The sequence below is a fragment of the Kogia breviceps genome, chromosome 14, assembly GCF_026419965.1.
Source record: "Kogia breviceps isolate mKogBre1 chromosome 14, mKogBre1 haplotype 1, whole genome shotgun sequence".
NCBI classification, from domain to species: domain Eukaryota; kingdom Metazoa; phylum Chordata; class Mammalia; order Artiodactyla; family Physeteridae; genus Kogia; species Kogia breviceps.
The window spans coordinates 54,974,733-54,989,832 of NC_081323.1; the positions used below are offsets into that span (position 1 = coordinate 54,974,733).

The following is a 15,100-nucleotide window of genomic DNA, read 5'->3' on the forward strand; positions in this document are numbered from 1 at the left end:
GGGAGGCTGGAACCGCCCACCACACAGCCCCTGCCCTCTCCCTGTTGCAGGAGCCACAGAGCCATCGGGACAGCGGGAGGGGCCCAGGGAGGGGGCAGAAGATGTGGCCACGAGCTCCCCAGTCATCTCTGGCCAGTTTGAGGCCTCTTTTCCCTCCACCCAGCCCCCTGGTTACGAACCCTGTGACCTGGGCTGGCACCAGCCCTCTGTGCCTGTGTCCCCCCTGCATGGTGGATGTGGGAGAGGCCCCCTCACAGGCTGGCGAGGGGATTAGCAGGCTTAGGCTGAGCAGCGCTCAGTGTCCTCCACTGTTTCACAAATGAAAGCACTTGGGCTGTGTGGTGACCCCAGTGTACTTCGAGCTGTGACCCTGTCACTGACATGTTGTGTATCGGCTGGAGCGGCAGCTGTATCAGGACAGGCCTTTGGCCAGTGCTCCCCGCGGTGTTGCCAGAAGCCGAGCTTGGAGCATAGCTCAGTGAAGGTCGGGTGGGTGAGTGGATCGGAAGATCCACGGGCTCCTGTCCGAGCTGCTGTGCGTGTCTGAGAGCTTTTTTCTGGGAGCAGGGCTGAGGCTGGTCCTGCCTGGCTCTCAAGGCACCCCCTTAGTTCAGAGACTTTGTGTGGTTCCCCTAAGGTACAAGAATGGCTGTCATTGTGTATTCACATCCAGCCACAGGTGCTCTTGGGATTTCAGGAACATGACTCATTTTATTTTGGAATTCAGAAATGGAAATATTTTTGGAGGTGGATGGGAAAGCAAAAAATGGCAGCTGTTCCAGCATGTTTGTTTTGCTTCATTGGTGGATGCCTTTGGGGTTCCTTTAGGCATCACGATCTGGGCCCGAGAGGTGGAAGGGAACCGTCGGCCTCCCCTGGCCACCCCCGCACCGTCAACGTCCCCATCCCTGTCCCCGATTGGCACGTAGGGCGGGGCTGCGAGGGGGCGGGGCACAGGCGTTGCCCTCACCTGTGGCCCTTCTCACAGGTGCCAGTGAAGCACGTGTACCGTGTGCTCCAGTGTCAGGAGGAGGAGCTCACGCAGATGGTCTCCACCATGTCCGACGGCTGGAAGTTTGAGCAGGTAGAGTACCCCCTGAGCCTGCAGCACAGTGGATCTTTTAATTATAAAGGCCCTGCTCGGGTCGTCAGGTCAGCTGGCCCCCCGGGACCAGTAATGAGGTGTTGGGTGGCCTGCAGTTCATGGAAGCATGGGTTGCTATCATGTCTCCAGCACCTCTCACAAGCAGCAGCTGTACCAGTCCCGACTGGATTGGTCACGGGTGATGGGGGGAGCAGCAAGAGTTGTTCTTAGGGTCCCACCTCCCAAGTCTTCTCTCTGCAGTTTTTTTTTTTTACGGTACGTGGGCCTCTCACTTTTGTGGCCTCTCCTGTTGCGGAGCACAGGCTCCGGACGTGCAGGCTCAGCGGCCATGGCTCACAGGCCCAGCCGCTCCGCGGCATGTGGGATCTTCGTGGACTGGGACACGAACGAACCCATGTCCCCTGCATCAGCAGGCAGATTCTCAACCACTGCGCCACCAGGGAAGCCCTCTGCAGTTATTTTTCTTAGTCTAGCCCATTCTTTATGGGAGAACTGTTCTGTGTGCTTTTCTCTGACATCTCTGTGTGTCCGTGTGTCAGTGTGTCCGTGTCCGTGTGTGTGTGTGTGTGTGTGTGTGTGTGTGTAGTCGATATCCTGAGTGCCTCCTGGCCTGACCCCACCACCCGTCCCCTCCCGTGTCCGCCCTGGCCCCCCTCCTGGCTCTTCCGTGCTGGCCGAGAAGATGGGGCTCTGGCTCCTTTGTGCTGCTGTTGGCATAGATGCCCTTCCCCTTGGGGCTGCTCTGCAGCCCCCCAGCCCCCTGTCCTGCCCTTGATTGGAAAGTGCTGCTGATTCTGGCTCGGCCATGCCCCTCATTTTCCTCAGCTCTGCTTTTGCTAGGACGGCTGTGAGAAGGGGTGAGAGCCAAGTCTCTTCTGCCCACCCACCGCCCTCTGTCCACAGCACTCTGGTGTTTCTGTGGGTATGCTGCCTCTCGTGTCCTGGGGAACTGCAGCCTGTTACCTTTGGACCTGAGAACATGGAAAGGATGTCCTCTTGAGTGGGTGGTACCTTGCCCAGAAGCTCATTGTCGCTGTTTGTGTGCCTTAGGCAGAGACTCTGAGGTTTGGGCTTATGAGCCTGCCCGGCTGGAGCCCCAGGCGCTGGTCGTGAAGGGCGGAGACCAGGTCTGTGACTCCAGCCCACCCCCTCTGGCTCCTGAGAGCATCCTCTGGTGCCAGCTTTCTGTCCACGGTGGGAAATCACGGGGTCCCCTGGCATCCCTCCTAATTAAGGCTACCCTTTTTTATGGGTCTTTTGAAATAATGAATCAGGCTGTAGAATGCTTGGCATCCTCTTGAAATGTCATGAAACGTGCAGTCGGCACTTGGGTCCCACTCTCCACCCAGAGACGGAGACATAGCCAGCAGGGCTGCTCTGATGCCCTGCCCTTGCCCTGGGGCGGGGGTGTGGAGGGTGTCCAGGCGGGTCCGTGGTTGCATTTGCATTCCTCACTCCCTGACCCCAGCACAGTCACCCCAGGCTCACAAAGGAAAGGAAGGCTCCCACCGCCTCTCGTTTTGTCCCTTGGTGTGCAGCCTGGAAAAGGGCTGGGGAGACAGGAGCTGCGGTCACCGGTTCAGGATCCGTGAACTAGGTAGGTCACCCTTGCTGTGGCTCCTGCGGAAGGGAGGAGAGGGGTTCCCGTGCCTCCTGCATGGGTACTTCCTCCCCGAGACCAGCTCAGGGGCTTTGTCCTGAGCTCCTCTGAACGGATCCCAAACCCACAGCAAAGAGCAGCTAGCTCCTCTCTACCAAGTCTCACCCGCTTTGTCCAGTTCCTCCCTTGGGGATGTGCTCCCCCCGTTCATGCCAGAGAAACCCCAGAACAAGGGTCACGTTTGTTCACTTGTCTACTTCCCAGAAACAGGAGCTGGAACTGCAGGGGAAGAGGGGCCAGAGCCTAGGACCCTGTGAGGTGGTGGGGCTGAACCCAGAGTTGCCCAGTGGTCAATGACAAGGCCAGAGCCAGGTTCTGAGAGGCTTGCACGCCTCGTGAAGATGTAGTCCCTGGGCAGACCTGGTTATGAGTGGCTGCATAACGCGCTGCTGCATCTGCATCCAGGGCCGGCACCCCTGAGGTCCGCAGGTGGCAGGCCTATCTCCAAGAGGCATTTATGAACCTAGAACAGCCTTCCAGTCTGTTCCTAGAACAGGCCTTTTTTTTTTTTCCTCCCCTTCCTCAACTCTTTATTTCACTATCGCTTTGGTAGCCATCTAACCCCCAATGAAAAGCCTAAGGTTTACAAAGAAATTACAAAACAGCATTGCTGCAAAATCAGTCCCATGTTTGGGAAAACAAATACCTGTACGTGTACACAAAACACAAACTCCCTGGACCCCATTCCCCAGCATCCAGATTGTTATCTCTGGCAGAGGCTGACAGGTGGGCACCATACCTAGCCTTGGGGGAAGGGTGGGAGGGATGAGTTTCTCAGGGGGTCTGCTCAGTTCCCTCCATAACCTCTAGAAACCATCCACTTCTCTCCACCAGAGAGGCAGGGCAGGCACGCTGGCCCTGGGGCTTTCCTCTCCTTTCCCAGAGCGGGCTGTACTGCTCTGCACACTTCCCTCACTTGATGGTGCTCAACGTGTCCTGTCACTGCAAGTGGCACTCCCGCCCCTGGCCAATTCCATAAGTAGAGCAAAGATGGAGGGCCTTCCAGGCACTGCCTCGATAATTGTGCCACTGATAGCTCACTACAATTTTAATGCTTTTCTTTTGATTAAACACAAAGTCTCTGGTGGTTCTGGGCTAAGCTGGAGCAGGGGGATTGGCCCTCAGCTCCTGTGTGGCTGTAATGGTGACCTGGAAGCCCCAGGATGCAGGGCCCTGGGCGTGGACACACCCAGACTGAGATTGCGGCTGAGGCGTGGGAAACCACACCCCCGGCATCTCTCTCACCCCTGGCCCTTCCCTGAGCCTGTTGGAGCTGCTGCAGCCCTCCTATGCCCCTTCGCGGTCAGTAGCCCCAGTGGGAGGAAGGCTTGGTCCTGGCTTCCCTGGGGAGGGGCTCGCCCTCACATGTGTGCGGGCATGTGCTCACACTCGTGTGTTCAGAGCCCGTGTGGAGGGCACAACTTATGGGCAGAGCAGAGTGCCGCCGCTCCGCTGCCTGCTCTCGGGCCTGGCCCGCTTGGTGCCCACTCCAGCGTTGCATTCCCCTCCTCGGGTCGCTCAGTGTACCCTGGACCCAGCCAGGAACCTGAGAGGAACTTGGACATGCTGGCACAGGAGGCCTGTCCTGCACGTGATGTGTGTGGTGTGTGTGTACGGGTGCGTCCAAGCTTGAGTGTCGGTGTTCAGGGACTTTATTTTCAGTAAGTTCGTTAAAAGTCTCTTGGCTGAATCCTGTCCCTTAGCTTCCCCGAGCATCGGCTGTCTTTGCCGGGGGTCTTCGCAGGCTGTTTCCCTCCTGGCGGGGGGCTGGTCTTGAGCCAGGTGTGTAAGGCTCTCTGCCCACATCCCACTGGCCTTCTCTCCTCCCAGCTGGTCAGCATTGGCTCTTCTTACAACTACGGGAGTGAAGACCAGGCCGAGTTCCTCTGCGTGGTCTCCAAGGAGCTGCACAACTCTCCGTACGGCACGACCAGTGAGCCCAGTGAGAAGGCCAAGGTGGGTGAGGCTGCGGCCTGAGTGCCCTCTGCAGGGCTGGGTTTCTCTCCTTTGTTGTGTTGTTTCTTACTGTCATCACGGCGCTCCTGGCCGTGCAGGCTTCCTGGCGGCTGGCTCGCCTCATGCTGCTTGTCCACCATCACGTAATTCTTGCCTGGCATATCAGAAGCAGAATCCTGGAACAGGGGACACGGATGTCCACGGGACTTGAGTGGTGGAGCGCGGGGTTGTTGAACACGCTGTGGCCCCCATAGCCCAGGCCTTCCGCCCCCACCTCTTCTAACCCGCTAGCCTGCTCCTGGAAGTGTTGCTGTCTTCCAGTCCTGCCAGTGGGGGCTATGCTTCTGAGTGATGCCACTGTGGGCTGTTTTCCTGGGGACTGGGGACGTCGAGGCTGGAGGGCAGGGCGTCCTGGTGGCACCTGCCTTGGATACACCCATCCCAGGCTTGGGAGTCGTGCTGGTTTATAAACAGAGCAGAGCCGGCAGGTTGTGTGATTTTGGGACTCCACGGAGTGTTGCCTTGGCCTGGCACAGACCAGTTCCTGTTGAACTGCACCGGCTCCCTGCTGGATGTCTGGCCCTTCTGTCTCCCGAGGAGCGCAAGGGCAGCCTCGTGGCAGGGAGCAGCTGCTACGCTTGCCTGGAGGTGACAGGTTCTAGTGGCATCTCCTCTGGGCTTGTTTCTGAGGTCGGTGACTCCAGATTTGTCTGTCCTTGCAGAGTCCAGCATCAGCCTGGGCAGGACTTCTGGACCTTCAAGCCAGGTGGTGCCTGGACAGCCCCACAGCCGGCTCTGAGGGGACCCAGGGGCTCTGTGGTGGCCAGCCTGTGTGTCCTAGGCCCACAGGCAGCCCTGGTGGAAGGCTCCGGCATGCTGTCAGAGGGTGTTTTGAGTGAGTGTGGGCAAGGCCAGAGGGGTTTTAACTGATGACATTAAACCGGGGGCTCCAGGCCTTCCTCACACTCTTGGCTGGTGCCACCCTGGCTGCTACCTGCCTAGAACTGCCCCTGTGAACCTTTCAGGGTCTTCCTTGGAGACATGGGCTTGGGAATGGATGGCAGATTCACCTTGCCTGCTGGTCCTCCCACGGTGGCCGTCCTCCACTGGTGCTTGAGGCAGCTCTTTCACCCCAGCACGACTGGGCAGTTGTCCAGGCCCTGGGGCCTCCAGAGTCCTCAAATCCTGCCCCCCACCCCACCCCCAGCCCCTGGCCTGCAAGGGTGCCTGCAGCTGCAAGTACAGGGTCCGGGCTGTTCCGCCGCTGCCTAGGACAGGCTGTTGTGGGGGTTGGTGCAGGTCCCCGCAATGGGCCGGGAACAAAGGGGTCCTGGTGCCATGCCTAGGGACGTGCTTCCTGTTGAGTCAGGGTAGGAGGCTACCCCACCTCCCGGAGCCCCCAGCCTCACGAGGAGCCATACCTCTCTGAGTGTTTGCAGGGCTCTTTTGCAAGTTGTCTTATTTTTAGTAACTTTTATTTCTGAACTTGAAAAATTCTCATAGCCAAGTTCTCCAGGGCAACTGCCTGAGCTCATGTCCCTCGGGTGGCTTTTCAGCTGCAGAAGGGATGCATTTGTGCTGACAGAACCCCACTCATGACCCCAAATCCCTTTGCCATTGAAAATGCGGCCCTATTTCTCTCTCCAGAAATACCTGGCTCTGGAGTGTGGCAGCCACAGTGGCTTCTAAACTGGGGCCGTGGCAGGAGCTCCCCAGGAGGTGGAGCACAACCAGGGCCTCCATAAGCCATGGAAAAGTGTTGAGGCCAGATTGGGGGTCGTGATCTGGGGACACCTGTGCACAGCCTCGTTGTAGCAGTACTTCATGTTCTGAGGACAGTGAGTCCACTACTGTGGACCTGCTCACTGGGTGCCCAGACACAGACACACACAGACACAGACACACACACAGACACACACACACACAGACACACACACACGTCTTGAGGTTGAGGTGGAAGTGGCAGGAGAGAGCGAGTGGGGGTCGGGCAACTCAGCAAGGGGACTGGTCCACTGAGAGCGGCCACCAGCAACCCCAACTTCAGGGGCTTGCCAAACCACTCTCAGACTCCATGATCTGCTGGGAGGACTCAGAACTCACTGCTGACTGTTCTGCTTAAAGTTACAGTTTATTACAGGAAGTACGGAAAGAGGGGGTGTTTTGAACTTGCCAGGGGAGGGTGTGTAGGGCAGAGGCCAGGAAGTATGCCAGACATGGAGCTCATGTCACAGAGGTGCTCCTCGTGCAGTCAGGATGCGTGGCACCATGCACGGAGCACCGCCCACCAGGGGTGCCCCGCCAGCCTCCGTGCACAGAGATATTACTGGGCTCAGTCACGTAGTCATGATTGATCCATTGATCAACAGTTGATCACCTATGTGCCTGATTGCAGTCTCCAGTCCCCCAGCCAACTGACCCCACCCCCCCATCACATGGTCAGACTGGTGTGTTCTGGAGTCATGACCTCCCAGGAGCCGAGGGCAGAGGCTAGACCTCTGTTTGGGCAAGGTTCAGTTTTTCACAACACAGAGGGAAGGAAAACTCTGGAACTTTGGGAGTGCCGGGGCCCAGGGACGTCATGCTTCCCCCCACAGTGTGATCTGGATGAGGCTGGCCTATAGTTCGCCACACAGCACAACTTCAGGTCCATCCCTGAGCGCCGTGCTCTCTGCTGCCCCATGGAGGCCTGGCCTGTCTGGGTGGGCTTCCCTCCGCTGCCTCCAGCCTCGCCCTGCACTGACGGTCCCTCTCTTCTTCTCCTCCCTGCCGCCTGCCGGTGCCGAGCCAGAGTGACGACGAGGACACGGGTCATGAAGGGAATGACTCAGATTAAGTGTAAATGTCATGGTGAGCCTGCGCCCTTGAAACTGACCACCTACCTTAGCCTCCTTGATCCCAGCCCCTCCTCTGCTGCGTCTGTCTCATGCCTGTAGTTGACAGAGAACCTTCCATGCTAGATGCCAGCGCATAGATCTGCACTGGAGCCAGTCTGTTTCGGGGCGGGGCTGTCTGTCCCCTTGAGGATGCCCGTGTGGGTGGGGTTGGGACCTTGGCTGAGGCACCTGTGCGCTGTGTGTGTCAGGCTTGGGAAGGGCCTCCTTGCCATGGGTGCCAGCAGCAGGGACGTGGGCCTGCGCCTCCTAGGGACACGCAGCCCCCAGCCCGCCAGTCTCCCCACCCTGTCACCAGTCCACCCACGGGCTCAGGGCCAAGGAGTCAGAGCTTGTGCCACAGAGAGTGGGCCCTGATCCTGACACCAAAGCCCGTGGCACCCCTACTCCCTCATGCCTCAGACTAGGGGTGCTGGTGGAGAGGAGTCTGTGGGGACCCTCCTTCTGCTTGCCCTGTCATGGGAGGCTCTGTGGACACCCCCTCAGCCCCTCGCTGCTCCTCAAGTCCCTGCTGCCTCCTGGCCCTTCTTGTTGTCCGAAACCCATGGCTCAGCCAGGATCCCATCAGCAGGGGGAGCCTCATCTGCTCCCTCACGTTGCACAGGGGAGGTTGAGGCCCAGAAAGGGCAGGGCACAGGTGTCATGCAGGGGTTCCCCGCCAAGCCCTGCAGGTGAGGAGCTCAGGAAGAGCCTATGGCCAGCCATGTGCTGAGAGGCCAACATCTGGCTGTGAGTCTGGTCTGGGGACGCAGACCAAGAATGGCTTTTACGTTTTTAGTGGTTATTTTTCTGGTGATTATATGAGTGCATAATATCCTCAGCTTTACCTCTTGACTCGGAAATCCTGAAGTATTTACTACCTAGCCCTTTAAGGAGAGGTTTGCTGGGCCCTGGTCTGGACCACTGCCATCCAGGGCACGTGCAGCACGAGCTCCATCTGTCGTTTTAAACTTTCTAGCAGCCACGTTAAGAAAGTAAAAAGATGCATGAAATTGATGCTAATACTGTTAGCCCATTACATGCATAATATTGTCATTTCAACCTAAAAAATCACTGACATATTTTACTTTGCTCTTCTCTAAGTCTTTGAAATCAGGTGGTAGTTTGCGTTTGTGGCCCATCTCGGTTTGGAGTGACTGCACCTTAGGGGCTCAGCTTGACTTTGGCCTGTCCTGATGGTGAACTGTGGTAGGAGCCAGGGGCATTGGGTGGGGGAGGGGCAGGGACAGAGGAGCCAACCTCCAGGAGGGAGGAGGGGCTTCTTTCAGCAGCACTGCCCACCCCCAGCCCCCAGTTACAGACTTCACATCTGCTAGCAGGAGCCACTTCAGTGGCCCTGACTGCCAGGGTCTGGGCTGTGGGAGGGGCGAGGTGGGCTGATGGCAGGGCAGCCCTGGAGTGGCCCTGGCCCCTGGGCCCGCTGGGTTGGGGCAGGGGGGCGGGGGTGCCATGTGCCATGCACAGCCTGCTCAATCCCTGTGGCCCAGCTCAGGACTTCTTGTGGGCGGCAGCCCAACTGAGAGCTCCTTCCAGGGCAGACGGGCTGTGACCATCACAGGTCCCGGGAGGGGTCTTCTGTCCTCATTAGGAGATAGTCACTGGGGCTCTGGTTCTGGCTGGGCGGCCCCTCCTGTGCTGTCACCTCACTCCCAGGCCGCGTGGTAGTTATGTGGGCCTTGTCCTTTCCACCACTGAGGCCTGTGAACTCGGACGCGCTGGGCTCCCACTGAGTGAGCAGCTCTCAGCTTCATGGCCCCCCAAACTCCAGCTTGCCCTGCAAACAGCCACGATGATAGGGCAGCAGACCCTCTTGGGGCTGGGACTAGCACCATGGGGGCCAGAGGGTCCTCTAGGGCTGAGTGGGGACCCACCCTCACCCCAAGTCATGTCATCAGACCATGTCCCTCCGACAGGGGCCTCCTGGGCTTTCCCAGTGAGTGGGTGAGTCCTGCTGAGCTTAGGGGCTTGTCCTTGTCTGGCCTAAGGAGGGGCCTTCAGCCTGGGGTGCTGTTCCCCCAGCACAGTGGAAGGTGCACCTACCGGAGAGTGGTCAGTGGGCAAGAGGGTGTGCTGCCTGGATGGCCTCGGAGCTGTCAGAGACAGAGGGACAGGCCTGGGGAACCACAGGGATGGGGGGGCGTCAGGGGACAGGCTGGAGAGCTTGGGCTTCTCTTAAGTCATTTGAACAAGCCCTCAGGGGGACGTGAGAGATGGGCCGTGTGGTTCTGGACAGCAGCCGTGTGGTTCTGGACAGCCGCCCTGACAGTGAGCAGGAGTCAGGGCTGGTGGCCACTGGCCATGAGCCTGAGAAGTCTGCCTGTGCCCGCAGGGCCTCTCTCTGACTGGGCATCAGTGTGAGCTGGGCCTGGCATGAGCAGGGCAGGCCCCTTCCAGGCATGTTCCCGCATTGCACCGGCTCCAGGGCTCAGCAACACACAGTGTCCTCGGGGCTGTATCTCTCTCAGCTCTGAAATTCAAGCGGAAAATGCCCCCGGGAGGCCACTGTCGCTGCCAGTGGGATCACAGGGAGGGTCATCTTACAGTGCTGGCCTGGGCATGGTTGGGCTTGGCCGGGATGCGTGGCCTTTCTGTCCTGGTTACTTGATGCTTAGCAGCCATGCTTGACGTGTCGAAACAGCACACTTTGCCAGCTCCAAAGTCTCCCCTGGCTCCCATGGGGTTGTGGCCTTGAGGAGCTCCCAGCTTGATTTGGGGAAAGATGGGAGGCATGGATGGTTCCAGTGGCAAGGAAGGCCGGGTGGGGGCGCTGCTCTGGCTCCGAGGTGCTGAGGAGGAGTGGGAGGGAGAGGCTCAAGCATGGCAGCCGAGGGCTGGCAGGGTCCCCCAGTGCGATTAAGTGTGTGTCCCAGAGAGTCCTGTCTGGCTGTAGCAAGGAGGGGGCTGGCACCCTCAAGGGGGGTGGTCCATTTACAGAAGATGTGACCCCAGCCAGGCAGTGTGGGGAGCAAGCTGGCACGTATGGATGTGGGGATGACGGCAATCCCAGGGGCCCAGGTTTCTGGGTGTGTGGCTGCAGGGTGGAAGGGATGTGGTTTACGATGGGGCATGGAAGAAAGAAGAGGGGCAGGTTGGGCTGGGGGCCCAGGGGGCCCTGGTTGCACACATGTGTCTTCCACCCAGGATCAAGCTGGGCTGGAGAGAAAATCAGGAGTCGGTGGGCAGTTAAACTGCCAGGTGGGCTTTGGCACCCTTGGGAGCAGGGAGCCTCCCATCCTCAGGAGGCCATCGAGAGAGATGCTGCCAGAGTTCCTTGGGGGCCGCAATGAGGCATCCCCCCGGAGCCCTGCCGCATGTCTCAGGAGGCCCGGGAGGCGCCAGGTTGAGGACAGGTCTGCTGCTGCCTCCCAGGCATGGTCTCTCGGTGGTTTCTCGCAGCCTCCACAGGTTCACTACTTCCCAGGCATGGTGATGTCAGGCTCGGGTGGAGAGGTGGAGAGCTGGGAGGCCTGCCCCTTGTGTGTGGCCTGGAGGTGGGCAAGCTAGGCCTGCACAGCGGGGTCCCCGTTCTCGGACCCTGGCCTGCAATGGGCTCCACCCCCAAGCAGGGCACTTGGCCTCAGGGCTGTGAAGCTCCCGGCTGCAGGCTGCCTTTCCATTCAAGGCCTGAGTCCTCACTGTCTGCATTTGGCATTTTCAGATTTTGCAAGAACGGGGTTCAAGGATGTGAGGAACACAGTGTTGACAGCTGAAGAGACGTTTTACCTTTTCCCAAGATGCAATGATCTGCCATATCGAGGAAGCTTGGCCGTGAGAAGAAACCTGCTTTGACAATTTCTCTAGCGATCTGGGTGTGAATCCTTTTTTTGCCTCTGAGGTGGGTGGTGAGAGACAGGACCAGCTGTCTGAGGCCGGGCGTCGCCACTCAGAGGCGGCATGCTGCCTGGGCGGGCGTCTCTAAAGGGACCTCCGCTTGGTTTTCACAAGTGCCGCTTGGGCCTGAGGCAGGGCGCTCCTGACTGACCCTTTAATCACCGAAGATCATTTAAAGGACAGCGTTCTTGGTGCTACATAAACAGTCTGTAACGGAGCCTGGGCCTTGCTGGTAGGAAGTGGCCGCAGCGCCACGGCCCTGGGCTCTGGGTGCCTGCTGGTCACCCTGGCATGCACCAGGTCCTCTTCCTCAGGGCAGGGTGTCTGCTGTGCCTCCCAGACATGACCGGTTGGTGGTTTCTCCCAGCCTCCGTGTGTTCACTACTTCCCGGTCCTCCTTCAGAGCTGGGCTCCACGGGCCTGACCCGGCCTGACACAGTCAAGGCTTCTCCATTTGTAGTTTCCAGGTGAGAGACCTTTGCATCCTTTCCTTCTAATTGTGGATAGACAACCCAGTGCTTTCACTTCTTAGAAATGCCTAAAAGTGCTGCTGCCTTTTGGGCTGACCTGTTAAGTCATGTAAAGGGAGGTACAAGTTTTGCCTCGTCTGACCCACCTTGGGGCTCGGGGGGAGCTGGCGCCCATCAGTGCCTTGGTCTCGCCTGGGATGGAGGTCGGGGCGGGAGGCCTGTCCACCCAGCTTCTGGAGCTGAAACTCCAGGTCACATTGGAAATTGGATGTTTACAGCACATCACAAACATCTCTCTCGCCGGCTCTCTCATGTAACTATGCAGTTCTCTCTGATGTTTCTGGGGCGCTGGGGACACAGGCTGCAGGGGCCCTGCCCGCTGATGTGACGAAGCTACCGGGATTCCTTTGAAAACCGCTGTCCGCATGCTTTGAGAACAGACCTTCCTCAGCTGGTCATGGGGCCTGTCCACCTGGGGGCCCTGGCCCGGCAGGTGGCTCTGCCTCCTGACCTCCAGCTTCCAGGGGAGCTGTGCCTACCGACCGCTGTCTGGCTCCAGACGCTTCCAGAGGCTTCTTGCCTGTGCCCTCTTCTCCTTTGCCAATATTACCTGATGAACCAAGTTCTCCAGCACCTAGGACTTACCTCCTCCTTTTGTAAGGTCTGTTGTATGTTGTTAAATGTTTGGCTTTATCCGTTTATAGCAATCTTTCTGTAGGACACACGTGGCCCTGGTGACCTGTCCTCCTGGTGGAGCGCATGGGGGCTGGGCAGCCCCTCCTTGGCCTCCGGGTGTACCAGTGGGGCGCTGCTGGCCGTTTAGTGTTGTTTGATTTGTGACCTTGACGTAATAGATAGGCTTGTGGGGTTTTTTTTTTTTAATTTAAAGATATTAAGACTTAATTCACTAAAAGTTATTGTAAGGGGATATTTATACTTTTGTACTTTTTTAGGTATCCGTATTTTATCAGCTTACAGTTTAATGCCTAAGTTTCCCCTGAAAATAGCATAATAAAATTGTGTATTTATGAATGAGCAGAACAACTGTTAGTGTCTTAAAATGCACAGAAGAGCCACTACTGCGGAAGCGCCGCCTTGGGCTCACGGCAGCCCTGGGCCTGCCGCCTGTGTCACTGTCCAGCCTGGGGCTGGCAGGTTAGAGCAGCACAGGCCCGTCTCGCCCCTTCGGCCGGGCCAGCCCCCGGCCCCTCACCCATCATCTCTTGATGGTATCGTGCCCCATCCCTTGAGCCAGGGAGATCATCTTCAAGAGACTTTTTAAAAAGTACAGATACCTCGTTGCGTCAAGCGTGTGTACCTGTCTTGTCTCTTTCCCTGGCCAGAAGCACCAGCTTCAGAGAAATTTCTCTGAAATTCCCTGGGCCCCCACCCCCCACAGCCAATCTGGCTCCCCCTGGTGGTGGCTCTTCAGAAACTCCCGGAATGCCAAGGCTTTGAGGAAATTCCCATTCCCCGTGTTCCCTGGAGAGCTCTGGCTCCCAGGGCCAGATGTCTTTGACCCCAAGATGCTGGAGTCTCCTGCAACCCAAACTCTCAGCCTTCTTGGAGTGTCTGTCGTGTTTCCAGGGCTGGCGTCTGTGAGCAGAGGCAGTGCCGCTCTGGCACCTTTGGACTGAGCCGTGCTTCCCTGAGACAAACTGTAAATCAGGACGCTGGTGTACAACCCCTGGGCCGGGACAGTGTCTCTGGTTTGGGGGGACTTTGATTTGCACCCCTGCCTGCTCCAGGTGTTGGCATCAGGACCATGGCTGACCCCTGATCCTTGAGGCCAGAAGGGGTCAGGGGTCCTGGAGTCCTGACCCAGCAGTTTTCCTTTTTGGGGCTCCCTCAGGCTGATCCTAAGCCTTATGTTCCCGAGCGTGCAGTATGGTGTGTGCGCACATGGATTTCCAGGCTCGGTTGTGGCCCCCTCCTGTGGCTTCACCTGCTCTGGTTGCTGCAAGGTGGGCCCTGCCCTGGGCTGGGCCCCACTCCCTCCGCCTGCCACGGCTTAGTGGTCTGTGCCAGCCAGCTGTCACTCCAAAGCCTTCTCCCTGCAGCTGGTGGGGCCCTGGTGGGGCCCCCACCCACCAGACGGTGGCCCTGAGGTGCTGCTTGGGGGCAGCATGGAAAGTTATGTCTGAGCGGCGCCCCACCCAGGTGGGAGAGGGGACCCGTGAGAGCTGGGGGCACTTCTCTCCTTCCCCTTCTTCACAGCACTGAGCGCACTGTGAACAGTGTGAATAAACCTGCTTTCCTTTAAACCCCTAGTCTCTGCACGAGTGTGTCCCTTCCCCTCCTGCAGCTATCTCGTTGAGTGTCCACCCTGGGTTTGGGGATCCCAGGGGGTGGGGAATCTGTGCCCTAGGGTTGCACACTGGCCACCGCCTGGGACCCACCCAAGACCCTAGCCTCACCCTCCCAGCCCGGCTGGGTGGAGTGTCACCGGGGAGCACTGGGCTGCCCTGACACCTTCGCCCCTCCTCCCTGTTAGGCCCACAGGACCCTGACCAGACCCCTGCCCTGTAGCAGAGGCAGGAGGATGGTGGGGTGATGGGGGACCCCAGGGCACTCAGAAAGCTAGGACAGCAGGAAGAGGAGGCAGGGATGGGGTGGCAAGTCCTCCTCCAAGGGGGGCCTGGCCCTCACCTGGGCTCCATCCTGGCCTCTCACCACAGACGTGGCAGATGGGCCACCTAACCTCCTCTAACCCCCATCACTGCAGGACCTGAAGCTCTTTCTATTCCCCAGAGCAGGGTCGCCTCTCTCCAAAGCTGCAGGACCCAGGCCAGCCCCTGCTCCCAGCCAAGATGACCCAGAACTTGTCCCTGGGGCCACTCTCAGGACACCCACAGCCTGGTTGTCCCCCCATCAGGCCTCAGTGCACCTGCTGCCCTGCACCCCCACCTTCCCCGCCAGGACTTGGAATCCATCTCTGCTCTGGAGAAAAAGCCCTCAGATGGCCCAGTCCCTGGAGGGCCACCAAGCAGTGCTCCCTGCCTGGCAGGAACATGCCCAGGCAAAGCAGAGCAGAGGCGAATTCAGTGTGTGTTCCCCACTCCATCCCTGGGGCCGGTCCACAGCAGGTGCCTGCTAAGTGCTTATTGATATGTTCCATAAATACCCAGGCCTGCTTTCTCCCAGCACCTACCAGGCCAGCTGGGCCTGTGCGCACGCTCTCATACGT

General features: G+C 58.7%; 1 protein-coding gene across 2 annotated transcripts in view; it reads left to right on the top strand.

Moving 5' to 3' along the window:
- The window catches only part of KCTD5 (potassium channel tetramerization domain containing 5), a 29,225-nt gene extending 15,048 nt beyond the window's left edge, over window positions 1-14,177 (top strand). Inside the window, exons 4-7 of one of the 2 annotated variants that reach the window (XM_067012090.1) lie at window positions 989-1,084; window positions 4,596-4,721; window positions 7,510-7,568; window positions 11,271-12,952. In XM_067012090.1, the coding sequence (XP_066868191.1) occupies window positions 989-1,084; window positions 4,596-4,721; window positions 7,510-7,554 (267 nt within the window). In that variant the 3' untranslated portion in view covers window positions 7,555-7,568; window positions 11,271-12,952. Of the gene's footprint in view, window positions 1-988; window positions 1,085-4,595; window positions 4,722-7,509; window positions 7,569-11,270 lie in introns of both variants that reach the window. The other variant, XM_059039136.2, reaches the window with a different exon arrangement.
- Window positions 14,178-15,100: the final 923 nt, after the last annotated feature.